Source organism: Cetorhinus maximus, chromosome 15 (assembly GCF_964194155.1).
Source record: "Cetorhinus maximus chromosome 15, sCetMax3.hap1.1, whole genome shotgun sequence".
Classification (NCBI taxonomy): Eukaryota; Metazoa; Chordata; class Chondrichthyes; order Lamniformes; family Cetorhinidae; genus Cetorhinus; species Cetorhinus maximus.
This window is the reverse complement of record NC_135893.1, coordinates 14,598,659-14,626,150: the sequence shown is the minus strand read 5'-3', so window position 1 is coordinate 14,626,150 and position 27,492 is coordinate 14,598,659. Positions and strand designations below refer to the sequence as shown.

General features: G+C 40.7%; 1 protein-coding gene across 4 annotated transcripts in view; it reads right to left on the bottom strand.

Moving 5' to 3' along the window:
- Positions 1-22,709, bottom strand: part of prkcz (protein kinase C, zeta) — a 555,970-nt gene extending 533,261 nt beyond the window's left edge. For all 4 annotated transcript variants that reach the window (XM_078557946.1, XM_078557944.1, XM_078557945.1 and 1 more), the window contains exons 1-2: positions 22,624-22,709; positions 14,319-14,369 (exon numbers count right to left, since the gene is read on the bottom strand). In XM_078557946.1, the coding sequence (XP_078414072.1) occupies positions 14,319-14,369; positions 22,624-22,687 (115 nt within the window). In that variant the 5' untranslated portion in view covers positions 22,688-22,709. The remainder of the gene's footprint in view (positions 1-14,318; positions 14,370-22,623) is intronic.
- Between the last annotated feature and the right edge of the window lie 4,783 nt (positions 22,710-27,492).

Below are 27,492 nucleotides of genomic sequence, written 5' to 3'. Positions count from 1 at the left end.
GGACCCCAGACCCAATATTCACCTAGGCAGGTCCACACTTCTGCTGGTATCTCACCTGGTGGTGTTGCTTTGTAATTTTTCATTCCTTTCAATGCTGTTCTGATTTCTTCCAGATTGATGCTAGCTGTCGTTCTTTGATTTGCAGCTGCTACTTCTACGTTCCCTGGTTTTCTTCATTCACTAGCCAGTTAAAGTATTGGCCCCACCTCTTGGTTTTCATCCTATTTCACCAAGGTTACTCCATCTACATCCTTGATTGTATGTATTGTCATGCTCAATACATTTTACAAATTTTAAAACTATATATTTTTTAAACAGATGAAAGCAAAATGCTGCGGATGCTGGAAATCTGAAACAAAAACAGAAAATGCTGGAAAAACTCAGGTCTAGCAGCATCTGTACAGAGAGAAACAGAGTTGACATTTCAAGTCTGTATGACCCATCAGAGCTCTGAAGAAGGGTCATATGGACTCGAAATGTTAACTCTGTTTCTCTCTCCACAGATGCTGCTGGACCCAAGTTTTTCCATCATTTTCTGGTTTTGTTTCAGTTTTTAAAGATGGCTGACAACATATCATGTGACTGACATTATCAACTCCAGATTGAACTGAAACTTGAGCAAATATCTCATTAAAATATGAACATTCCCAGCCACTTATGAAACTTGAATCCTTTTACAGATGAACTATAAACAGAACAAGACCATCACATATCAGGTAACTCGTCATCCTGGGCCAGAGAGCCAATGTAACACATTGAATGCCTTCAATTAATAGAACAAAGGGTAATTTGAGTTGAATGGGTCACTCAATTAATACCACCATGGCTGTCTCAACAGCTCTCAATGTGTGAAAGTCAAAAAACACGATGTGAAGAAAAACAATCAGCTACCTCTTTTTTTAAAGATGACTTTGAACTTCTAATTGGTCACACGATTTAAGGCAGCCATACTTGTTCCTCATTTTTAAAAAAAAATTACAGCAGAGTCTGTTCAGATCAGAATATTCAGAAACAACATCTGAAAAGCCATTTAACCAGCTACAAGACAACACAGCCAATGTTAAACAACTATACCTTGAAAGAGGTAAAAGAAATCTCCCCCAAACCCGTTCAGGCTTCAAAATAACCCGAGAACCAGCCTCCTGGAATTTAAACTATGAAAAGCATTGCAATTTACTGAAACTACTCTCCATTTCAAGGCCTCCACTCCAACTAAAGGATCAATTCGACTAAGAAACTACAGGCCTGCTACAAAAGAGACTGAAATGATTAGAACTTGTAACTATATGTTTTTCTTTTTCATCTGCATCTCATCTTTGTGTGTGGTTGTGTGGGAGAGCCATCACATTAAAACCTCAGACAATAAATAATCTTTATTTTTAAAATTCAGAAAAGCTTGCTCCTGGAAATTATTTAAATTGGAACAACCACTCTGAGGGGCAGGAAATAGGAAATACACACTAAACTCCCACATTAAAACATTTCAATTACGGACAATAATAAAACACAAATTCTGTCCATGATAGTATATTTCCTACGTATTTTGTTAACCAATTTTTAGGAGCTGCTATTTTGAAGATATCTTATTGTCCCTCTTTGGTATCCAGACTTTGATATTTCTTGCATGGCCAGGGATCTTTCTCTAGCAAATACTTTCTTTGCATTCCTTTTCATACTGTTCTTTATCTTCTTTGAACCTTATTTCCACATCTTAAACAGTTCCTTCTTTTCTTTTACTGCACTGCGTTTTCATTCCACCACCAAGTTTCCTTTCCAGCCTTTCTCCCCCCTGATGATCTTTCAAACCCTTTTGCCAGTTTTCCTATTCAAATTTTCCACCAGGTTTCACCAGTCTGTCATAACAACTTCTATTTCTCTTAGCTGTCTCTCCATCTGCTCTCTGAACTCACCCTTCACTTGAGGATCTTTGAGCTTCCAGCACCTCATGTTCTGTCTACCTTTTGTCTGCAAAGAAAACAAAATGGTGGCAATCAGCTCTGCCATTAGCACTCTATGTTGGGTGGTCAGTGCTTCGCTTGGGAAGGCTTTGCAGTTCTTTGCTAACCATGATGTAGTCTAGCTGTGTTTCTCTACCACCACTGTTGTAGATTAAAAGGTGGTTTCCACATTTTTGGTACCAGATGTTTAGCATTACTATGACATATCAAACTCCAGGATCTCAGCTCCTTCTTCATTTGCTTCTCCAAAATCATGTTCACCATGGTGTAACATTGTATCCTGCTCTTTCTCTCCCACATTTAGGGCACCTGCCACCACTAGCCTGTCACTGCTTGGTATTGTTTTTATTGTGTTGTCCATCTGTTTCTAGAAATCTTCTTTTTTCTCGGTCCACATGCGCTATGATGCAGAACGACATTTCACCCCCGATTTTTTGCTTTACTTTGGTGATTCTGTCACTGATTCTGCTTATTGCCAGCACCGTGTCTTTCATTTCCTTGCTTAGTACTATTCCAACACCCATTTCTTCTCCCATCCTGTCCATGGTTGTAAAGTTTAAAACCAGTACCAGTTTCTCTTGCTTTGCTGCCCTTCCATTTTGTTTCCTGGAGAGCCATGATTTGTATTCCCTTTCTCACCATCAGGTCAATAACTGCATTGCTTCTCCCTGTCAGGCTACAAAACAGCAAGTCATTTAGACTTACTATTTTGAGTTCAGTCATCTTTTCACCTCCCCTTCAGGCTTTCTTCTTTAGTCATCCTTGTCCATTGGATGGTTACCCTTCGTCATTCCTCAAGGGTTCAGGCAGGGACCCTGCATGTCACTTGCAGGGAAAGCCCTAACGTGAGTGCCATTTCCATTCATATCAACCATCATTTGGATTTACCGGGTAGTCTTACAGCTGGATGCTCTAACTCTCCCCATTTATCCAGGCTTGGGAACAGCACCAATAAGCACTAACTTGTCTGCGCCAGTGGCTAGGTAACATTCTCTCGTCATCTATGGCTGTCTAATGCATTCATGATTTTGAAGACTTTGATGAAGTAACCTCCAAATCTTCTCTTTTCTAAAGAAATAAGTCCAAACCTGTTCAATCTTTCCAGAGAGCTGCAATTTTTCAGTTTTGATACCACCCTTATAATTTTTTTTTAAAAATATGCATGTTCTCCATTGCTTCGACATCTTTTTTATAGCATAGACCAGAACTGTGCACAGTACTGAAGTCCAACTTGGCCAGAGTCCAATGCATGACATTTCTACTTTTGAATTCTATACTCACAGAAATAAACTTCACTGCTTTGTTAGCATTGTTTTTTGCTAACCTGCAATGTTGCTTTCAGTAGGTTGTTCACCTGCATCCATAGATTTCCCCTATTCAGATTTGCATTTTTGAAACTGTATATGATGTTTCTTTTTTTCTTACCAAAGTGCATCACCTCACTTTAGCTATGTTAAAATTCATATGGCACTTAACTCCCTAGTTTGAAAGCTTTCTAATGACTTCTTGTGTTATGCTGCCTTCTTCCTCAAGTGTTAGCTATACTCTTCAGTTTAGTTCATATCAAAATTGGTACATGGTACCAATTTGTTCCCAAATCGTTAATGTAAATTATGAACAATGATCCCAACACTCATCCTAGTGCAAAACTGTTTTCTACCTTCCTTCAATCTGAGTAACTGCCCTTTATCCATGCTCTCTGCATTCTATTTTAAAAGCCAATTTTCTATTCATTAATCTATTTGCACCCTACCCAACCCCGTCCCCCACTCCACATGACCAAACATTTGTCATAAGCCTATAGTACAATGCCTAATCAAACACCTTTTGAAAATCCAAAATGTATTATCCTTTTCTATTCCTTCCAGTACCTCTTCAAAGAGTTCAATCACGTTTATCATTTTGGTTTTGCTAATTTGTCAATTATGTTCTCCCTTTCTTTCCCAATTGTATTAATATTCTTTTTAAGCTCATTCTCTAGTTGTGTCTAATTTCTTGGCTATTTTGGTTAAAAATTGAAGCAAAGTAGTCATTTGTCTGACATTTCCTGTGAGCTACATCATGTTCAGTCTTGTGGTCCTATCCCTACATTAAATTTTGATTTTTTATTTGTGCCCACAGAACATTCTTAATTTATTTTTATCTATAATAATATTAGTCAGTTTTTGCCTGTCTAGGCTGTTTTGACTGATCAATAAGGGACACGTCTGTTGGTGGGTTTATTCATCACCACCACTTGGAATGCACAGAAGACTGGAGCTCATGATGCACTTGCAGCTGCAATGGTTAGCTACAGTGATGGGATGAGGGGGTTTTGGAGGTGAACAAATACAGTGGAAGTTACCTTAGCTGGAGAGGCTGTTTCCCCAAGAGGTGGGATGGGATTGATAGGATGGATGGGGATGGCATGAGGGAGACTGTACAGGAAGGATAGAATGGCATGGGAGCAGTGGATGAGATGGTGGAATTGATCAAGTACAGCAAAATGACAAGGTAATATTTTGATACAAATTATTCAAAGTGAGCTGTGCTAAAAATGAGGGTTCACTAGATTTTAATGAAAGGGTTTTAGAAAAGCTATCAGGTGTATTAAAATAATACATCAGCGTCAATTTTATAGACAAAGATGATAAAAGTCTGTACCCTCCAGAGTTTCTACACAGTCTAACTCCAATGGGCATGCCACCACACAAACCTAGACTCAAGGAAGGAGCAGCTATAATGTTGCCAAGAAATGTGAATCTGAAACAAGGACTTTGACATAGAACAAGATTAGTAGTTAGGAAGCTGTTTTCTTGGATGGTAGATGTTGAAATTATAAGGGACAAATTTCAAGGAAATAGTGAGAGCCTATCAGATGTAAACCTGCCTTTTCAACTCAGGAAAAAACAGCTCCCAATTAGACTTGTTATAATCATAGAAAATGCACGTCTTAAGGCCAGATTATTGACAAAATTTATATTTATATTGTTATGACCAGGATGGGAGGAGTGCATGAATGATCAAGCCCCACTACTCTGCAGGCTGAACCATTAACTTAAATGTTTAATTTTCTCACCAAAATGGCCAATTGTATACCTATACCTCTTGTACCCAGAAGAAGACTCTGACCAGGCTTCTTTCAAAAGCTCAATGATTAATTTATTTTTAAAACAAAACTTCTTTTAACAAGCCGGAAGTAGTGTTTAACACACAATTGTAATTGGGAAGTATAAGTAGCTATCTCTTCCTAAAAGAAGAACTAAGGAACTGCCCCCAGTACACACAGACACACAAAAAAAGGACAAACAGAAACAGATAGGGTCTCTCTGCAGAGATGGACATAATAACATCAAGGATATGTCCGCAGGGTCTCAACGCTGTCGACCTGGGGCTCTCTCGTATGAAGACAGGCCACTGGTCCTGGTGGATGCCTGGAAGTTCTCACCACTGGTCTCAGTGTTGCAGGTCCAAATGCAGACTGGCAACACTTGGATGAGGGTTCTCTGGCTACAGGTTGATAGCCCCACACAATTTTAGGCAATGTAGAGAGAAGGGAAGCCAGTCAAGGTAGACTCTTTCCTTAACTTGCTCTCCAACAAGACTGTCTTCCAAACAAGCAGGTTCACAATTTAAGTTTTTTCCCTCTCTCCCATGCGACTGCCTTTTTTGTCTCCTAGCTTTATTTACAAGTGCTTTGCAGTTCAAACAAACAACTCTTTCTCAAGTGACTTATAGGTCAGGTGATTTCTTGGAAGCGGCCTCCTTGGTTACAGTTCCAAGGCGAACTTATGACCTTTTAAAAAAATTCTCAGGGTAGCACCTACATGTCCAGACCATGCTACGTTTTTCCACTTAACAAAAGAAAACCTCCGTATTGAGAGATGTTACTCTAACAATAGTTCTAGGCCTGTTTTACACATGGACAGCTTTATGGAGCTTTTACCAGAGTGAGAAGTTGTGATTCCGTCAAAATCTTTAGTGAATGAATAACTAGAAATCCTGTTTTAAAGTAGTCCTGTTGCAATGAAGATATTAATTTGACTACAAATATACTGTGGGTCTTTGTTAGCATTCCTTAGTAATTTTATTTTGTAACTTTGCTTTGCCTCAATTTTATTTTGAAAAACCACTTTCCCAAGTCCCTGGTATCCCCTTTTGTCCTACATTTAATATTTAAGTATTTCATATATCTTTTTTAGATTCAACTTGCTCTTTCACTCTTTATCTATTCAGTGCCCCATAATTTGTTCATTTGATTTTGACTTTTGGCGGTGTCATGCCTAGCAAAGGCATGTCATATTCATAACTTTAAACATGGACCGTATTCGGTGTAGAATTTTATGGAACTGTCCTTTCTTTTAGAATGGACATTAAAAGGCTGCTAAGGTGACTGCTAAAGGTCAAGTGACTTTTGGAACGTCAGGTCTCTGGGAAGTTCCTAATTGAATCCATGAGTAGGGTGCTTCCTTGAATGGAGGAACCAAGACGAAAACCATCTGTGGAATTGCATTTTCTGTTGTTTGTGGACCTATCCAAAATTCAAAATCAATTGACTTCCAGACTCCCCGTCTCGGAATTCAAAACATAAAGAAGGCTGTAGAGAAACCGGTTCACCGAAGTGTGAATAGCCCCCATCTATTCTCCATTGTGTTGCAATTGACTTCTAATGTCAATTTACTCAGGGTGCACAATATAAGTATTGGTCATGTGACCAAAACTGACTACAGAGCACGTTATTACTCCAAGAATCGGGGGAAACCAGTCAGTCTGCAAACAAGAACTGCGAAGAGAGCACTAGAAAAGGCAGCAACATCTACACCTTTAAAAACTGGAGGCTGCAATATCTTAAGGTCTCCTAGCCTGTTCCTTTCAATTCCAATAGGACAGAAACTTGATCTCCTGGGAAGACGACAAGTAACTACAGAGCAACAGCAATTTTATTCCATAACCCTCAAATAAGCCTTTTCTCCCAACTTGTGCAAGAAAACACTCAGAATTTGAGGTTGATTACCTTTATAAAACCAGGAAGCACTAAGATAGATTTCATAGGACTGGACTATAACATGTAGTTAGAGACAATATTATTTTGATATTTGAAAGTGGAGACTTTAATATTTCTTCTGGAGTAGAACACAATATTAAAGTAATTCCACATAATATTAATTAGATAGCACAACACAGTAACTGAAATATAGTTTAGTACAGCAGTAATTGCAAACTTTACTGCCTTAAGAATACAAGGAAAATCCATCCCAGAGCTGCAAAATCAATGCACATGGAAATACAACAGGACAAAATCATCATTGCATACCCAGCCAATATCAATCTACAACAATTATATTCAAATTCAGACAAACCTATTTGTTAGCTATTACAGGATATAAAATTTCACATGCCAAGCACAATTTTCTTCTTTCAAAGAGCCTCGTCAACAGCTTGCCAATGAATGAGCAGTAAGAGAATCAATCCTCAGATTGAACATTAGCAAGGCCTGCGAGCTATGAGAAGGAATTCAGCAGCACGCTCCAAATCACAGGCAAAATATGAGTTTCAAAAAAAAAATGGAATGCACAATTAAAAACTAGGACCAAACATTTGAAGGAATCACTAAATCACATTCACCAGTGAATGAAAACAGACAGCAAGGCAACACTGTTCAGGAAACGGATTGAAGAAATAGGACAAAGTGAATTAATTTCTAGAAATCAATGGATCTAAATCAGAAATATTTCAGAGCAATACATATTATAACAAAATAAAAAGTATTTTAACCAAATACAGATAGTGCTGATAGAGAACACAAACATTTCAGGTCAGATCCTCCTTTAGACTGAAGTATTTTATTTGTTTTAAATTGTGTGTAAACTACTATGTTTAACTCACTGCTTCCCACAAAATCAGCAACTCGTGTTCACAGATGCCAGCAGCCCTCATATGGCTATCTAGCAAGTGTTAACAAGATAGTTGACCATTGAGTACAGAGTCAAGCCTAATCCTGTATACGCCTAACTTCCACATTGTCCAGCACAGATCATTATGTAATTATATGATCTAGAGAGCAGTTAGAATGTGGAATTTGCTATCACAAGCAGTAGCTGAGATAAATAGCAAAGATGCATTTAAGGGGAAGCGAGATATGTACATGAAGGTGAAAAGCTTAGAAGGCTATGTTAATAGAGTTTGATGAATTAGGGTGGGTGGGGGCTGTGTCAACGTCAGTATGGATCTGCTGGGCTGAACAGTCAGTTTCTGTGCTGCAAATTCTATTTAATTCTACGAATGCCAGAAGTCTAATAAATTTATACTCTTTAGAGCATAGGTATGTCAAGGCCATGTGTTCCAACCCTGTTATCTGTTCGGATGCACTTAACTCAGTACATAAATCATTCAAACCTGTACCATTCCACTACATGTACAGAAACAGCACATTACATTATTGGTGAGCTATGAGAAAAATTACATTTATGGAGTAAGTTCACATCCTGATTGGCAAACACACTCAGTATTAACTGCCACAAGACAAAATTTTAAATCGCAGATTGCTTACAGCGCACTAGGAATTTGTGCAACAATTTATTGGCAAGTACACATATCTATTATTAACGCTGTGCTCTATCTTTAGATACAGAACGGCAGTGTCCACCACCAACTTGGCTACAAATGTGCATCAGCCACGTTGGTGCAATCTTTACTGAAAACCTACAAAATGCATTTACATTCCAGGGGTTCTGAAGGCTGTCTAAATTACATTTAGGCAATGCAATTGTGTCAAATTGTTCTTTCCTAAAAAGGTGCACCGCTGAAGCATTCTTATTGTAAAGATAGTTAACTCATATCAGGCATCATATGAATGTGTCAAAGTACGGTTTTGGATGAACAGCAATTTTCTAATGCCAAAAATGATTCTAGATGCTCCTGTGTATATAAGAACAACATAGGAAATCGGAGTAGGCCATTCGGCCCCTCAAGCCTGTTCCACATTCAACTAGATCATGGCTGATCTTCTACGTCAATGCCATTTTCTCAAACAATCACCATATCCCTTGATATCTTTAATATCTAGAAATCTATCGATCTCAGTCTTGAATATACTCAATGACTGAGCTTCCACAGCCCTTTCAATTCCAAAGATTCACCAGACTGAAGAAATTCCTCCTCATCTCAATCCTAAATGTCCTGCTCCTTATTCTGAAACTGTGCACCCCCCACCCCCCACCGCCGCAACCAAAAAAACCAGGGGAAACATCCTTCCCGCATCTACCCTGTAAAACCCCTTGAGAATTTTGTATGCTTCAATGAGAGCACCTCTCATTCTTCTAAACTCTAGAGAAAATAGGCCCCATCTCCTCAATATCACCATCCCTGATCGGTCTGGTGAACCTTTGATGCTCTCCCTCTATGGCATGTATATCCTTCCTTAGGTAAGGAGACCAAAACTGTATACAATACTCAGGTGCAGTCTTACTAAAGCTCTATACAATTGTAGCAAAAGTTGTTTGCTCCTAAACTCAAATCCTCTTGCAATTAAGGTCTACATGCCATTTGCCTTCCTAATCTCTTGCTTTACTGGTCAGATTCAAAAGGGAATCAACTCCTTCCAAAAGCATGCCTTAAAGAAGCTTTCAAAACAAATAATTTTATAGCAATGTTCATTTTATAGGTTATCGCCACAAATCTCTGGTCAGTGAAGTTGGGTGACATCAACAAGGTGAGCTAGAGTGACAACCTGTATTTGTAATCTAAAGAAAGACAACATATAACCGAAAGAAAAATATTGATAAGGAAAACAGTCTTCAAGCCAGGAAGAGGTATTAGAATGAGTGAAAGAAAGTTAAATAGAAGATGGATTTTGAGGTAGTCTCCAAAAAATGTTGAGACAAGAGGTGATGAGGGCTCTGTTCCCAAACATGGGAAGGCACGAGGATCCACAGAGGAATTGAATATTTAGAGGGAATTATAGGATTAGAAGAGATTACAGAGATATTTTAGGACAACACCACACAGATTTGTACATGAACCAAGATTTGAAGTTTAGCACTTTGATGAACACGGTGCCATACCATGTCAGCAAGGATGTGAGTAATCAATGAGCAGCACTTTGTGCAGGATAAGACATGTGCACGAGAGCCCGAGAGAACTTGAAGTTTGTGAAAAGAGGAAGCTGGAAGGGCCAGCAAGGACACAATGTTGGAAGAAGTCACCTGGAAATGACAACAGCAGATTTAAGGGCTTGAGCAGCAGAAGGAAGGAACTGAGTTAAGGGTGGGGAGCTGGCAATATTGCAGTGATTATGCCTTGATGGCGGCCAGGATGTGGGTTTTAAAACAGGTAGACGTCAAAGTACTTCAAGATAACAAACGGCCTAGTTGAGCCTGATAGTACGGCTGGTGAGAATGGCAGAGGCAATGGAAAGGGAACAAAGTTTCTGGCAGGCGTCAATACCTGTCGTAGTTAAAAGGAGTAAAATCTGGGCTATACCAGGGGTATGATAAAGATGGGACACATTTGCTGAGATGAAAGGTATTGAAGGCAGAGGTGAAGAAGCATTAATCGTGTTGACAGGCGTATCATGGCAGGTCTAAAGCAAGAGTAGAGAATTTGCAACTCGCAGACACTTCCTCCTACCTCCCCCTGGACCATGACCTCACCACTGAACATCAAGCCATTGTTTCCAGGGCTGTCACTGACCTCATCTCCTCTGGAAATATTCCCTCCACAGCTTCCAACCTCAGTCTCCCAACCTCGGACGGCCCGCTTCTACCTCCTACCCAAAATCCACAAACAGGACTGTCCCGGCAGACCGATCGTGTCAGCCTGTTCCTGCCCCACGGAACTCATTTCTTGCTTTCTTGACTCCATTCTCTCTCCCCTTTTCCAGTCTCTTCCCACCTACATCCGCGATTCCGCTGACACCCTACATCATAACAACAATTTCCAGTTCCCTGGCCCCGACTGCCTCCTCTTCACCATGGATGTCCAATCCCTCTACACCTCCATCCCCCACCGGGATGGTCTGAGGGCTCTCCGCTTCTTCCTTGAACAGAGGCCTGAACAATCCCCATCCACCACTACTCTCCTCTGTCTGGCTGAACTTGTTCTCTCACTGAACAATTTCTCCTTAAACTCGTATCACTTCCTCCAAATAAAAGTTGTGGCTATGGGTACCTGCATGGGCCCCAGTTATGCCTGTCTCTTTATGGGGTATGTGGAACATTCCTTGTTCCAATCCTACTCAGGCCCCCTCCCACAACTCTTTCTCCGGTACATCAATGACTGCTTCGGTGCAGCTTCATGCTCTCGTCTGGACCTGGAAAAATTTACTAATTTTGCTTCCAATTTCCACCCCTCCATCATTTTCACATGGTCCATCACTGACACTTTTTTTCCCTTCCTTGACCTCTTTGTCTCAATTTATGGTGATAGACTGCCCACCAATATTCATTACAAGCCTACCGACTCCCACAGCTACCTCGACTACAGCTCCTCACACCCCGCTTCCTGTAAGGACTCCATCCCATTCTCTCAGTTCCTTCGCCTCCGTCGCTCCTGTTTTGATGATGCCACTTTCCAAAACAGTTCCTCTGACATGTCTTCCTTCTTCCTTAACCGAGGTTTTCCACCCACGGTGGTTGACAGGGCCCTCAACCGTGTCCAGCCCATCTCCCGCGCATCCGCCCTCACATCTTCCTCTCCCTCCCAGAACCGTAATAGGGTCCCCCTTGTCCTCACTTACCACCCTACCAGTCTCCGCATTCAAAGGATCATCCTCCACCATTTCACCCAACTCCAGCATGATGCCACCACCAAACACATCTTCCCTTCACCCCCCCGGCGGCATTCCGCAGGGATTGTTCCCTCCGGAACACCCTGGTCCACTCCTCCATCACACCCTACACCTCAACCCCCTTCCACGGCACCTTCCCATGCAACCGCAGAAGGTGCAACACCTGCCCCTTTACTTCCCCTCTCCTCACCGTCCAAGGGCCCAAACACTCCTTTCAAGTGAAGCCGCATTTCACTTGCACTTCCCTCAATTTAGTCTACTGCATTCGCTGCTCCCAGTGCGGTCTCCTCTACATTGGAGAGACCAAACGCAGACTGGATAACCGCTTTGCGGAACACCTTCGGTCTGTCCACAAGCATGACCCAGACCTCACTGTCGCTTGTCATTTCAACACACCACCCTGCTCTCATGCCCACATGTCCGTCCTTGGCCTGCTGCAATGTTCCAGTGAAGCTCAACGCAAACTGGAGGAACAGCACCCAATCTTCCGCCTCGGCACTTTACAGCCTTCCAGACTTAATATTGAGTTCAACAACTTCAGATCATGAACTCTCTCCTCCATCCCCACCCCCTTTCCGATCCCCCCTTTTCCAATAATTTATAATTTTTTAAATATATATGTTTCTTTTCCCACCTATTTCCATTGTTTTTAAATGTATTTCCATCCTTTGTTTTATCTCCACCTTTTAGCCTATTTCGATCCCTTCCCCCCACCCCACCCCCACTAAGGCCATCTGTCACTTGCTCGTCTGGCTTTCTACCCTTAATGTCATCATTAGCACATTCCTCAGCTAATATCACCATCGTCAACACCCCTTTGTCCTTTTGTCTATGACATCTTTGGCAATCTCTTCTTCAGCTCCACCTATCACTGGCCCTCTATCCAGCTCTACCTGTCCCACCCCCCTCAACCAGCTTATATTTCACCTCATTTTTATATTTCTTAGTTCTGATGAAGAGTCATACGGACTCAAAACGTTAACTGTATTCCTCTTCGCAGATGCTGTCAGAACTGCTGAGTTTTTCCAGGTATTTTTGTTTTTGTTTCAGATTTCCAGCATCCGCAGTATTTTGTTTTTATCTTAGGGAATTTGTAATTGCGTTTGAGAACACACTGGAGGAGAGCAATATTTGATGATTTCAAAAGGGAAAATTTAATCATCCACTTAAGACTGTCCATAGGCAATAGTGGAAAACTCCCTTTCTCTGAGACTAGTATTGAAAAAGGTTTCCTACTTCGGCAATCAATGTCTCATTATTCAGAAGCCCTGTGAACAGCACCTCAAACAATAACTTTAGAGTTATTCACTCAGTGTCTGAACAGCACTTTCAACTCCATCGGCATACTTCCTGTCTGCCAGTGATCTGTCCATGAAATCCCACTAAGTATCTATGAGAGTAAAGTTATACAAAGTTTTGTACTTTGTTCTTGCGTGCTCTAAGAACTGGAGAAAGAGGCGACTTAAATTGAAACCTTTAAGATCCTGAGCGGTCTTGACAGGGTGGATGTGGGAAGAATGTTTCCTCTTGTGGGAGAATCAAGAACTGGGGCTCACTGTTTAAAATAAGGGGTCACTTATTTAGGACAGAGATTAGGAGAATTTTTTTCTCTGAGGTGGTGAGTCTTTGGAACATTCTTCCTCAAAAGGCAGTAGAAGCAGAGTCTTTTAATATTTTTAAGGCAGAGCTAGATAGATTCTTGGTTAACAAAGGGGTGAAAGGTTATTGGGGGTAGGCAGGAATGTGGGGTTGAGGTTAAAATCATGTCTGATCTGATTTTATGGAACGGCAGGGCAGGCTCAAGGGGCCGAGTGGCCTACTCCTGTTCCTAATTCATACGTATGTTCTTATGTATGTAAACCAATTCAACTTAGTTTACAGTCAGCAGGGTGAGTTAAATTTAACCCCACAGTTCTGGGACAAATTTGAACCACGCTCCCAAAGCTGAAACAAATGGATGATACACAATGCCATATATGGTTCCAGATTTCTTTACACATTATTTAGACTGTTGGCCAAACATGCATAATGCAGTACAATTTTAAACTAACTGCCACAGCAAGATTACATACATTTATTCAGCATGGAAAAAAAGTAATTACCTTGAATTCTTATGCTTAAATGTAGATTCAAATGCAATTTGTGAAAAGGTGAACACCAAACTATATGAGGTGCACAATAATATAGTAGACCAGCAATCCAGAGACACGAGTACAAGTTCTATAATGGTATTAAAGTATTAAAACCAAATCCTTTTTAAAATCTGGAATCCATCAATAAAAGCAACCACAATGTTGCTACGCGTTGCAAAAGCCCAGCTGATCCACTAATGTCCTTTAAAGAAAGACTTTACCCAGTCTGGCCTATGACTCCCATCCAACATGTTCAACTCTTAACTGTCCTCCAAAGTGGCAAGCCATTAAGTTGTACCAAACTATTACAAAAAATTGCAGAGGTTCAAGAATGTGGTCCACCGTTACTTTCTCAAGGAATAGGCAATAAATCCCAGCTGTCCAATGATAGCCGCAGAAATAATTAATGTTAAAAGATCATATTTAATCCATTTCCCAATTAGACAAAAATAAGATACTTACTGTTCTCTCCAGGGCAGGGCATGCCTGGCATTTCAGGAATGCTGGGAAAAACTGGGAAGGGTAAATGAGAAAAAAAACAAATTTTAAAAAGCAAGCATTAAGAAAACAAACACACAAACCACAATGTATTTTGTAAAAATAGAAATATTGTTTCCTTTATCACTTAGATTTGCCTATAATTGGAAACCTGCCCTCATACTAATGGTAATTAAGTTTGCAATATTCTATGGATTGATTTTATAACTGTAATCAATTCCTGGTGAACTTGCACTGTCCATTGCACATGCCAGGTGAAACTGAAATGTGTTATTTTATGACTGTCAGCTCTAATAACCACATGGTGTCAAGTGTATATCATAAAAATATTTGAGAACTGTTGGCAAATGCAATGCGATGGAGAAGCTATTTATTTGTCTAGAGCCTTAAATGGATAAAGCATCTGTATATACATATGAGACATATATGCTACAACTCAGAAAACAATGCATTGTTTCCAAGTTGAAAAAGTAAAACCAAAACAAAAATTATGGACACAAACAGCAAGTCAGTCTGCATCTGTTGAAATCACAAAGTTAACATTTTGGCTACAGACCCTTCTTCAGAACTGAAACAATGAGGTGGACAAATCTATCAATATAAATCGGAAGGGACGTAGGAACAAAATACTTATAGACCATAGAAAAGTTATGGTACAGAAAGAGACCATTCAGCCCAATGTTTCTGCATCAGACAAAAAGAAAATAAAGAAACTAGCCTAAAAGCAAAATACTGCGGATGCTGGAAATCTGAAACAAAAACAGAAAATGCTGGAAAAAGTCAGCAGGCCTAACAGCATCTGTGGAGAGAAAAAAAAGAGTTAATGTTTCAAGTCCATATGACTCTTCTTCAGAGCTAAAGAGAAGTAAAGATGTGATGAAATTTATACTGGGGGGGGAGGGGCGGAAGCAGGTGAAGCTGGATAGAAGACCAGTGATAGGTGGAGACAAAGGAGACATTGCCAGAGATGTCATGGACGAAAGGACAAATGGGTGCTAATGATAGTGCTACTGGCTAAAGGAGGTGCTGATGGTGGCATTAAGGTCAGAAAGCAGAATGTGATAATAGCAGGCATTCAGGTCAGAAAGCAGAGTTTGACAATAGCAGGCATTAAGGTCAGAAAGCAGAATGTGATAATAGCAAGCTATTGTAACAATAGCCTGCTATTGTCACATTCTGCTTTCTGGCCTTAATGCCACCATCAGCACCTCCTTTGGCCAGTACCACTGTCATTAACACCCCTTCGTTCTTCTGTCCATGACATCTCTGGCAATCTCCTGTACATCCACCAATCACTGACCTCCTATCCAGCAAATGCAATGTTGGCATTTATTTCGAGAGGACTAGAATATAAAAGCAGGGATGTGCTGCTGAGGCTTTATAAGGCTCTGGTCAGACCACATTTAGAACATTGTGAGCAATTTTGGGCCCCATATCTCAGGAAGGATGTGCTGGCCATGGAGAGGGTCCAGAGGAGGTTCACGAGAACGATCCCAGGAATGAAAGGCTTAACATATGAGGACTCTGGGTTTATACTCGATGGAGTTTAGAAGTATGAGGGGGGATCTGATTACAGAATACTGAAAGGCCTGGATAGAGTGGACGTGGGGAAGATGTTTCCATTAGTAGGAGAGACTAGGACCTGAGGGCACAGCCTCAGAGTAAAGGGAAGACCTTTTAGAACAGAGATGAGGAGAAACTTCTTTAACCAGAGAGTGGTGAATCTATGGAATTCATTGCCACAGAAGGCTGTGGAGGCCACGTCATTGAGTGTATTTAAGACCGAGATAGATAGGTTCTTGATTGGTAAGGGGATCAAAGGTTACGGGGAGAAGGCAGGAGAATGGGGTTGAGAAACTTATCAGCCATGATTGAATGGCGGAGCAGACTCGATGGGCCGAATGGCCTAATTTCTGCTCCTATGTCTTATGGTCTTCATCTGCTCCATCACCCTTAAACAGTTTAAATTTCATCACATTTTCAGTTCTCTCTAGCTCTGAAAAAGAAACATATGGACCCGAAATGTTAATTCTGTCTTTCTCTCCACAGATGCTGTTAGACCTGCTGAGTTTTTCCAGCATTTTCTGTTTTTGTTGAAGAAACTAGCTGTTCATTTTAATCCCACTTTCCAGCACCTGGTCCGTAGCCTTGCAGGTTACAGCACTTCAGATGCAGATCCAGGTACCTTTTAAATGAGTTGAGCGTTTCAGCCTCAACCACCAACTTAGGCAGTGAATTCCAGATGCCTATGTATTAGTACATCTTTCCATGTCTAAAGTTTTGACCCTGAAGGGGATTCCACATTTCAAACATTAATTGGTTTGTTATACGATAGATGTTGGTTCATCTAGAGTGCTTCTAGCATTTTTTTGGTTTCAGTATCTCTTCCTTATATGATGCACTTAGGAATATAAAATTCTTAACTGTGGCCACCGCATTTACTCGTCCATGTTTAATACAAAATAATGTTCAGTTTACATTGCGAAAACATGATCAGAAATAATGGGCCATGACTTGGAGGCAATTGAATCAGATTGCCACTCCACTCAAAATTACTTACATGGGAATCTAGGCGCTCCTATGTGACCTGACCTGACTCAGGCCAGGTAACTTCTGTGCATTGCAGCACACTCCTAAGGCCTGTAGTCGAAGGCAGCTCAGTCACAGGTAAGTAAGCCTTTTTAAAAAAAAAACAGCACTAGCTGGGGGTGGGGAGTGGGGTGGTGGGTGGTTGGTGAACAAGTCCTCAGTGCATCTTTGGGGCACCCCACAGGTACACTGCCCTGGAACTCATATGTTACAACCCAATATATTCTAACCTGTGTTCTAAAATTCTGCATTCATTACTCTTCATACAAACCAATCACTAGAGTTCCTTTTACAAATCATATTACTAAAAAAAAAAATACAGCAATGGGCAATGCAATAACTATTTTACAATTTTCAGCACAAACCATTTTCTGTGAAGGTCAGCCCAATGTGCCTACAAAGCGTATTTAAGCATTTCTAGCAATTACTTTTAATGCGAGACAAAATTAGTTCAGTCTGGGACACACAACAGATAGTTAGGGTTTTTTTATTATTCATTCACAGGATGTGAGCATTGCTGGCAGGCCCAGCATTTGTTAACCACCCCTAACTGCCCTTGAGGTGGTGGTGGAGAACTGCTTCTCGAACCACTACAGTCCTTCTGATGCAGTTATAGCCACAGTGCTGTTAGGGGCGGAGTTCCAGGATTTTGACCCAGTGACAGTGAAGGAACATTGATACTGTTCTAAGTCAGGATGGTGTACGGCTTGCAGCAGATTTCTCCCTCCCCCACCAGAGTGGGGAGGAGGGAGTGGTGATGGTGTGCAAGGAAGAGAACCACCAAGGAACACTGATAGAACATTGGGGGAGCAGGGGTGGGGGAGGCAGGCACCCAGGACGTCAAAACGCATGCCGAATGTCCCACATCCCACATATTTTTTCCTAGGATGGCAACTAATGAATTCATAAAACGAATTAAGAACTGATGAGGATCTGGTGGTGCCCTCAAGCATGTATAGTGGAAAGATTTTGTGAACTAAATGAATAGACTTAATGAGTTCAGATACTACAGTAATTAATTTCCTTGTGTTTTCAGTGCAGGTTGCTGACTGCACTTGATGCCTTCAGGCACACTTGATGCCTTCGAGCGCTTAATTTTAATGCCTTCGAGTGCCTTTTGCCTTTGACCGTTTTTGATGTCAAAGATGGCAAAATGTTGCTGACTGCATGGAAAATTCATTCCAAATTAAAACATTTGATGTCAAATGATCGGTGATCATTTTTGAGTGCATTTGAACACACAAATGATGTCAAAATTTTCTAGTAGAGCTTGCTCCCACACTGTTAAATCTGACATCCAAGGATCTATCGTTGGCCCCTCCTATTTCTCAACGTGCTGCCCCACAGCAACATCACCAAAAAACACAGCATTAGTTTTCACTTATTCATTGACAATACCCAGCTCCATCTCACCACCACCTCTCTCGGCTCCTCCACTGTTGTTAAATTATCAGAATATTTATCTGACATTCAGTATTGGATGAGCAGAAATTTCCTCTAATTGAATATTGGGAAGTCTGAAGCCATTGTTTGATCCCCGCTACAAAATCCATTCCCTAGCGTTCGACTCCATACCTCTCCCTAGCAACTATGAGACTAAACCTGGCTGTTTGCAACTTTAGTATCACATTTGGCCCAGCCAAGATTGCTAAGGTTGCCTATTTCCACCTATGTAACTTTGCCAAACTTAGTCCCTGATTTAGCCAATGTTCTGCTGAAATTCTCATCCATGCCTTTTTGTTACCTCGAGATGTGACTATTCCAATGCACTCTTGGTTGCTCTTAGACATCCTACTCTGTAAATTTTAGGTCATCCAAAACTCTACTGCCCACGTCTCGACTCTTACCAAAGTTCTCTTCACCTTGGGTACTGACCTACACTGGCAACATTTTGATTTTAAAATTCTCAACCTTGTTCTCAAATTTCTCCATTGCTTCACTCCTCCCCATTTCTGTAATCTCCTCCAGCCCCAACCTTTTGAGATATCTGCACTCATATCATCCTGACCTCTTGAGCATTCAGAACTTTAATCACCCCACCAGTGGTCCATGCTTTCATTTGCCCAAGCCCCAACCTCTGAAATTTCCTTCCTACAACTCTTCACCTCTCTACCTAACTTTCCTCCTTCAAAACACTGCTAAAATACACCTCTTTGGCCAAGCATCTGAAACAATATCTCCTTTTGTGGTTTGGTGCCATATTGTGTTTTATATTGTTCCTGTGAAGCACCCTGGGGTATTTTATTACATTAAATACACTATATAAATACAAGTTGTTGTTGTTTCTTGACAGCAGAACCTAAGCTTGCAGTGAAATTTTGAAACCTTGCATTAATCTAAGAAATCATGAACTGAACAATGTTGCTCTGGCAGCAGAGACCAGAATATTATTTTAACATATATTTAAAAGAATTTTTCAAAGTATATCACTTTGAACTCCTAATGCTATTTCCAAGCACGTTAAGCCATTAAATTGAGGATGGGGATCAAAGCGGATGTATACCTTTCTTTAAAAAAAAGTTTATAAAGCAAAAGCTTTCAAAAAAAGAGCGCAATTTAAACAGTCTTACGCAGCCGTGCATGAAAAGATGCCAGTTCTACCCAGTTTGTGAAAATGCTGCCTTATTCAATAACTTATTTTAAAATGAAGCATTTACTTTTTTAACAACCTCTGCAAAATGACAGTATGACAGTAAATGAAACGGAGGTGAACAAGGGTCAAAATTATACTCTCCCTGCCACTTCTCAATCATCTACCTTCCTGCCCTCAAGATGATTTGTGTTCAGGTATGGGTTCACAGTACTAGTAAGTCTCCAGGCCCTCCTACAAAATTTATGAATGAACCTAGTCAGAAGATGTCAGCATGCTATTTTATCATAGAAGCACCACAAACAAACTGCTCACCCCTCAGAGTTCAGGGCATGGAGGCCAGCTGCGATGTTCTTGGCTGAGATAACCTAACACTGCACAAACCAGGAATCAGACTTGGAACCTTCTAGCCAGAATGTTTTGGCACATCAAGCATTAAATTGCCATTAAGCCACAGGGGGAAGCTTAAAGAAAACACTGTTCAGGCACTAGAACAGTGTGAACTTGGAATTTATAGTAATAAAATGCTAATTGGGCTAAAATCTTAAGTCAGTGCAAATTTGCTCTTTAGGAATATAGAAAACTTATAACATAGGAGTAATGGCCAGGTTAATGGAGAGGATTTAACTAAACAAATTTCACCCATGGAATGTCTTGCACAGTCTGAATTGTACCTTCAAAATCCAAGGTGTTTCCAGAAAAGCTTTCACATAAAGATAGGATGTGACACCTTTAAAAATTGTCTGGGCCCTAAAATATTTGTGCTTATAACAAGTAATTATTACATTTATAAGGGGACAATTTAAATGATACCAACACACAAAATGTAATTTGCTAATGTTACACTTAACCAAACAAAAGAATCTCTAACTCAATTTGCCCAGCTGAGGAAAAAAATCCATTGTGTCATAGTTGAAATTATTTTAGACTTAGGACCTTACCCTTCTCCTTGTCTAAGACATTGTAACCTGGGACACAGTGAAACAGCTACAGTCACTAAACTACACAGCTGTTTGGTTTGATTTTAGTGCAGGACATCTCAGAAAGAGTGAAGTAATGAAAGCTCAAAGAATATTTTCCTTTTTCTGTCACACCCCCAGTTCCATCAATTGCTCTTCTCTAGCCCCCTTCTTATACTCAAACCTTGAGTCAAACCCTTGAAGTTGTGAGATTCTATTATGACAGAACTAAATGTAAAAAAATCATCTTATTTTTTTAAAATCTTAACTGCAGCTTTAATACTCATTACAAAAATCAGAATTTAATATTTTGATTTCAGGTCCAATGATCTCAGACTCTTGACTATCACCGAATGGAAGACTCGCAGAGAAAGCTGGCATAAAGCAGTATCAAGGTCAGATGCGGGAGAGGCCCAGCAAGTAACTTTTTTAAATTTTTGATAGCTTGTGGAGCAAAAGGAGCACATGTGCTCCTCCAGCCCCACAAGGAAACATTGTCACCCCTGCTCGTGCCTTTAACTCAACTGCTTTAATAAATGGAAATGAGACCCCGGGGTTAAAATAGCCTCACCGCAGCCACACTCATGCCAGAGTTAAATAATTAAATATTTTTGCTAAATGACCAGGCTAAATTAGGTTTAAATCATAGTTCAATACCCATTGTTATGATGATGTGACATGTGCATGTGTAATATTAATCTTTTGTTACATCAAATATGTATTGAACTTCTTTAAAAGGACTTTTCAAAATCAAGCAAACACTGCCACAGGTCACCTGACATCTGGTATTACAAGTTGGCCAGTTTCTGGAGGTTTCCATGTGAATTACAATTAGGACATACCAAGGCAACCTCGTACGGAATTTCACACCTGTTGATGTCAAGGATTACCTCAAAGATTAACTGAAACTCTAACTGGCTTTCACCATTTGCATTTCTATAAAGCTACCTTTCAGGTAGAGACAAAAAATCTGGAGGGACAATGGCTATATAGAAGGCACTAATATGTTCTTCCTAGCTCATTAGAGAAGAATGCTCTATTCAGAAGTGATGGCTGGGACATTAAAGAAACTAATCACCTAGGCCATAACACAATAGCCAAAGTATGTTGAGGCATGAGCTAATCAATTATATTCTATGGAATACCCAAATCACTATGGGGAGAGAAGTTTTGTTACTAGGATAACCATTTTGAAATGTCTTTTATTACAACACTAAAGCTGCTATAAGCAGTCTAGAAGAAATCTACCAATGGAGCCATAATGCCATCTCTCTCTCCCCTGTTTAAAGTTCAGAGTCCTATCTCTGTTACATTGTGGAATCCATCACAAAGATAGAAAACTTCAATCAAAAGGAACCTCAGTTGCAATATCATCATTTTGGAAAAGACGGATTATGTTTAAAAAAAACAGACCGTCTCCAGAAATTGCAGTTTATATTGCCCTCAACCCTACTGGAATTTCACGGCCGTTGTGGAAAAATTCTGCCTCAGCCACAAACACCACTAGAAGTCTTTTTTTTAAAAAAAACTTTTATCACCGAAACTTCGAATTGGCCAAAAAAGTCCCCTCCTACTAATTTTGCACATGCGTATTGTGAAGGTCAGGACATTTTAAATATCTTTGTATCTTACATGGGTGTGTTTTTAGCTCAATAGAAATAACTATTTTTAAACTCAAGAAAGCCTGTCAGACTGAGTTCTTTGCAATCACAGCATAAATGGTTAAGTACAGGCATCAAATTAATACCTTCATCCTTATAAATTGCAAAAAACCCTCTTACGATCAATCAAGGAGTGGGAAAGAAAGGATGAGTCCTGACTGTGTCCTCACCAGTTGTAACACTATCTACACAAAATATTCAGGAACACAGTTTTGCCCATTCACTTAATCTGTCTTGTTTTATGTAATTTCCTGCTCCCACCTATACAACTTGTTGGCCCTCCCAACATAATGTAATCTGCAAGCCTGGATGTAGAACTTGATATTCCTTCATGCAAGTTATTGATTACAAATGGAAGAAAACTGTAGCCCCAGTACAAATCATTGGGGAACACCACTACTAACATTCTTCCAGAGTACATCATTTAAGTTTCCAGAGATCCTTAATCGACACTATAATATACTACCAACCATGCAAATTGAGGCCCGATTCTCCATTCTGGTTATACAGACGAAATGCTTCCTCCAGTTCCATGTGGGATGAAACAGTGCATGGGTCCCCTATGAACAAGAACACAACCAATCAGTGGGTTTCTGCCACCCGAGAATGCAGGAACACTGGTCTATCAGAAAAATATTTTATTTTCTAGACTAACAATCCAAGAAACCTACATCACACCTTAAATCCAAAGTGTTCTCCATTCAATTGATTTTTCAAACCACCCTGGAATAAATTTTTAAACTACTTCTACTGAAGCAGAAAAAGCAAAGTAATTTAACAGGTTCCCAAACTCAAGAGTTTTGATTGGTTGAATAAGTAAAAATAATTTCCTCCAGTTCTTATTGTCTAACAGAAATTTCTGACTTTCCACATGTGGCTAAGATGGCACTGTTTTGACTGCATGCACTTAATTGTAGTAGAAAACTCCTCATATACACTTACACAATATAAGTTATGCACTTAACATGTATATTTCTGTCAGAAACAGCTTTGACTAGTCACAAAGGAAGTCAAGTATTTACATAAATCAAAGGTAATTGTGCGTTCTGCTTTCCATGTTCCCAACATACAAAGGTTAATGCACTCTTGCACATGGTGTAGAAATATGACAAGATATGAACTGCAGGCCCAATGATGCTGTCTATTAATCACTATTTTATTCATCAGAAATGCATTAGTCATTGCTGTTTTCCCAATTAGTTACATGTGGCTAATTGCTAATGTACTAAACAAAACTGCTCCAATGGTAGAAAATGATGAAAGTCAAGCATTTAAAATTGGCTGCTGTAAAAGGAGATGTTGGGAAAAACTTTTTACTCAGTTGTTCGAGTATTGAACGTCTTGTCATGGTGAACAGTTGAAACACTGACCAACGAATCTTGTAGGGGAAGACTAGTTAAACATCTGAAGAGAAATTTATAGAACTATGGAGAAACAGCAGGATAACTGGGCTAGTTTTCAATTATACGGGCAAAGAAATTTCACAGGCCTAACAGGAGAAAGGTGCTCTTTCGCTGATGGATCTGTCGAGATCAAGAAATTTCCATTTCAGTTAAGGATGATGATTAAGTAACAATTAAAAGAAAAACTGCAAAGATTAAAATCCAAAATAAAACAAAATTCTGCAAATGAACAGCACATCTCTAGGCATCTAAAAAAATTGGTTAATATTTCAGCTGGGAGCCTTGATCAGAACTGACAGCAGGGAAGGAATTCTATTTATAGGACTGATTAAAACGAAAAGAGAAAACAAATTGGGATCGAGTTTTTACTTTGTTATGAATGCTACGCACATTCAGATACAGAGCCTTAAGTTGAGTCTTTTTATTACCTTTGTGACATCTAGTCTTGATTCTTAGGGTTTTGTCTCTCTGTCCCTTCCTGCTGTTCTCCAACCCTCATTTCCCATATTACTATTGTCCTCTCTTACCTTGTCTCTACTCTTTGATGTACATCTTTCCACATTTGATCCCTTGCCCCCAATATTTAGTTTAAAACCCTCTCTACTTCCCTAGTTATACAGTTCACAAGAACATTGGTCCCAGCCCGGTTCAGGTGTAGACCATCCCAACGGTACAGCACCCACTTTGCCCAGTACTGCTGCCAATGCCCCACAAACCGGAACCCATTTCTCCCACACCAGCCTTTGAGCCACATATTAATCTCTCTAATTTTATGTACCCTATGCCAATTTGTATGTGGCTCAGGTAATAATCCAGAGATCATAACCTTCAAGGTTCTGCTTTTCAATTTAGTGTCTAGCTCCTCATACATTCTATGCAGATCCTCTTTCCGAGTTCTACCTATGTCATTGGTACCTACACGGACAAAACTGAATAGTACTCCTCCCACTGTAAGTTCCTCTCCAGCCCTGAGCAGATGTCCCGAAACATGGCACCAGTCAGGCAGCACAACCATCTGGCCTCTCCCTCTTTGCTACAAAAAACAATGCCGATTCCCCTCACTATACTGTCCCCTACTACCACTATGTCCCTTTTTGCTCCCCCACTTGAATGGTTTTCTGTACCACAGTGCTATTGTCAGTTTGTTCACCCACCCTGCAGCCCCCACTAACCCAAACAAGCTGAGAGAACCTCAAACTTATTGGACAATTGCAGAGGCTCACACTCCTGCCTCACTGGCAGTCACACCCTCCTGTCCCTGACCAAACCAGAAGACCCTATCATAAGTGGTGACTGCCTCCTGATGCAAAGCATCCAGGTAACTTTCCCCCTCCCTGATGTGTAGCAGACTCTGCAGCTCAATGACTTTGGGCCTAAGCTTCTCAAGCTGCAAACACTTCCCGCAGGTGTGTTTGCTATTATCCAGGTGCTCCCACATGCTGCAGCCTTGACACATCACCTGTCCTGCCATCCTGAAATGTGTTTTAAATAGTTACTTAATTATATCAATCACTTTTTTATGTTGCTTTATAATATATTTTATTAACTTTACCACCAATTTGTGTACTATTTTAGACCTTAAGGAATAGAATAGAACTTACCCACTTACTAGGTACTCACCAAACAGCTAGCTCCTTTCCCTATAGTGGAGGAAGAACCAATCCCTATGTGGTGAGAAAGCTAGAAAAAGGAAACGAACACCATCTCTCGCTCTCTCCCCCCCTCCCACCCCTCTTTACCAAACTCCATTATATCATAAGGTTTAGGGCGACAAAGAACAATGGGCAATCCAGAGTAAGAATAATTAACCAGGGGAGAACCGACTTCAATGGAGCAAAAATAGAGCTAGGCCGGATAGACTGGAACCAAAGGTTGGTGGGAAAAACTGTAGCTGAACAATGGGCTACCTTCAAAGAAATGATTTGGGCACAGTCAGGATATATTCCCTCAAAAGGGAAAGGTAGAGCAAACAAATCCAGAGCTCCCTAGATGAAAAATGGGATAGAAATTAAGATAAAGAAAAAAAGTGTGCTTATGACAGATGCCAGGTAGAAAATACAATTGAGAACAAAGCTGAATACAGAAGTTGCAGAGGAAAGGTGAAGAAGCAGATAAGAGGAGCAAAGAGAGGTTATGAAAAAAGACTGGCAACCAACAGAAAGGAGAATCCCGAAGTCCTGTATAGGCACATATATAGTAAAAGGGTGGTAAAAAGACTAGGGCCAATTAGGGACCAAAAAGGGGATTTACACATGGAGACAGGGGGCATGGCTTAGGTGTTAAATTAATACTTCACATCTGCCTTTACCAAGCAAACAGATACTACCCAGGCCATGGTGACGGAGGAAGAAACTGTCATTAGAAGAGATGCATCCAAGGATATTGAAGTGAAAGCGGAAATTGCAGGGGCACTGGCCATAATCTTCCATTCCTCCCTAGACTCGGGGGGGAGGTGCCAGAGGACAGGGAATTGCAAACATTACGCCTAGTTCAAAAAAAGGTTGCAAGGATAAACCCAGCAATTACAGGCCAGCCAGTTTAACTTCGGTGGTGGGGAAGCTTCTAGAAACAATTATTTGGGATAGAATTAATAGTCACATGGAAAAATGTGGGTTGATTAGGAAGAGCCAGCGTGGATTTCTTAAGGGAAAATCGTGTTTAACTAACTTGGAGTGTTTTTTGAAGAGATAACAGAGAGGGTCGATGAGGGCAATACTGTTGATGGTGTACATGGACTTCCAAAAGGTATTCGATAAAGTGCTGCACAACAGGCTTGTAAGAAAAGATATAGCTCATGGAATAAAAGGGACAATAGCAACATGGACACAAAATCGACTGAGTAATAGGAAACAGCAAGTAATGGTTAATAATATTTTTCGGGCTTGAGAAAGGTTTGTAGTGGAGTTTCCCAGGGGTTGGTATTGGGACCCTTGCTTTACCTGATATATATTAATGATCTGGATCTTGGTTTGTAGGGCACAATTTCAAAGTTTGCGGATGATACAAAACTTGGAAGCATTGTAAACTGTGAGGAAGACAGTGTTGAATTTCAAAAGGACATAGGCAAGTTAACAGAGCGGACAGATAGGTAGCAGATGAAGTTCAATGCAGAGAAGTGAGGTGATTCATTTTGGTAGGAAGAACAAGGAGACAATATAAAATTACAGCTACAACTCTAAAGGGTGTGCAGGAACAGAGGGCCCTGGGTGTATCTATGCATAACTCATTGAAGGTGGCAGGACAGGTGGAGAGAGCAGTTAATAAAGCCTACAGTGTCCTAGGCTTTATTAATTAGGGAATAGGGCTCAAGAACAAGAAGGTGATGCTGAACTTGTAAAGCACACAAAGTAGACCTCAGGTAGAGTGCTGTGCACAACTCTGGGCACCACATTTTAGGATTGACGTGAATATATTGGAGGAAGTGCAGAAGATGTTTACAGAAATGGTTCCAGGAATGAGAAACTTCAGTTATCAAAGCAGGCTGGAGAAGTTGAGACGGTTCCCCTTGCAAAGGAGAAGGCTAAGAGGAGCTGTTATAGAGGTATTCAAAGTCATGAGGGGGCTGGACAGAGTAGGTAGGGGGAAACTGTTACTGCTGGTAAGAGAGAGAGAGAGCAAGCGCGCGAGAGAGAGAGAGAGCGAGCGAGAGAGAGAGAGAGCGAGCGAGAGCGAGACAGAGCGAGAGAGAGCGAGAGAGAGCGAGAGAGAGCGAGAGAGAGCGAGAGAGAGCGAGAGAGAGCGAGAGAGAGCGAGAGAGAGCGAGAGAGAGCGAGAGAGAGCGAGAGAGAGCGAGCGTGTGAGAGAAAGAGAGAGCGAGCGCGAGCGAGCGAGAGAGAGCGCGAGCGAGCGAGAGAGAGAGCGAGCGCGAGAGAGAGAGAGCGAGCGCGAGAGAGAGAGAGCGAGCGCGAGAGAGAGAGCGAGCGCGAGAGAGAGAGA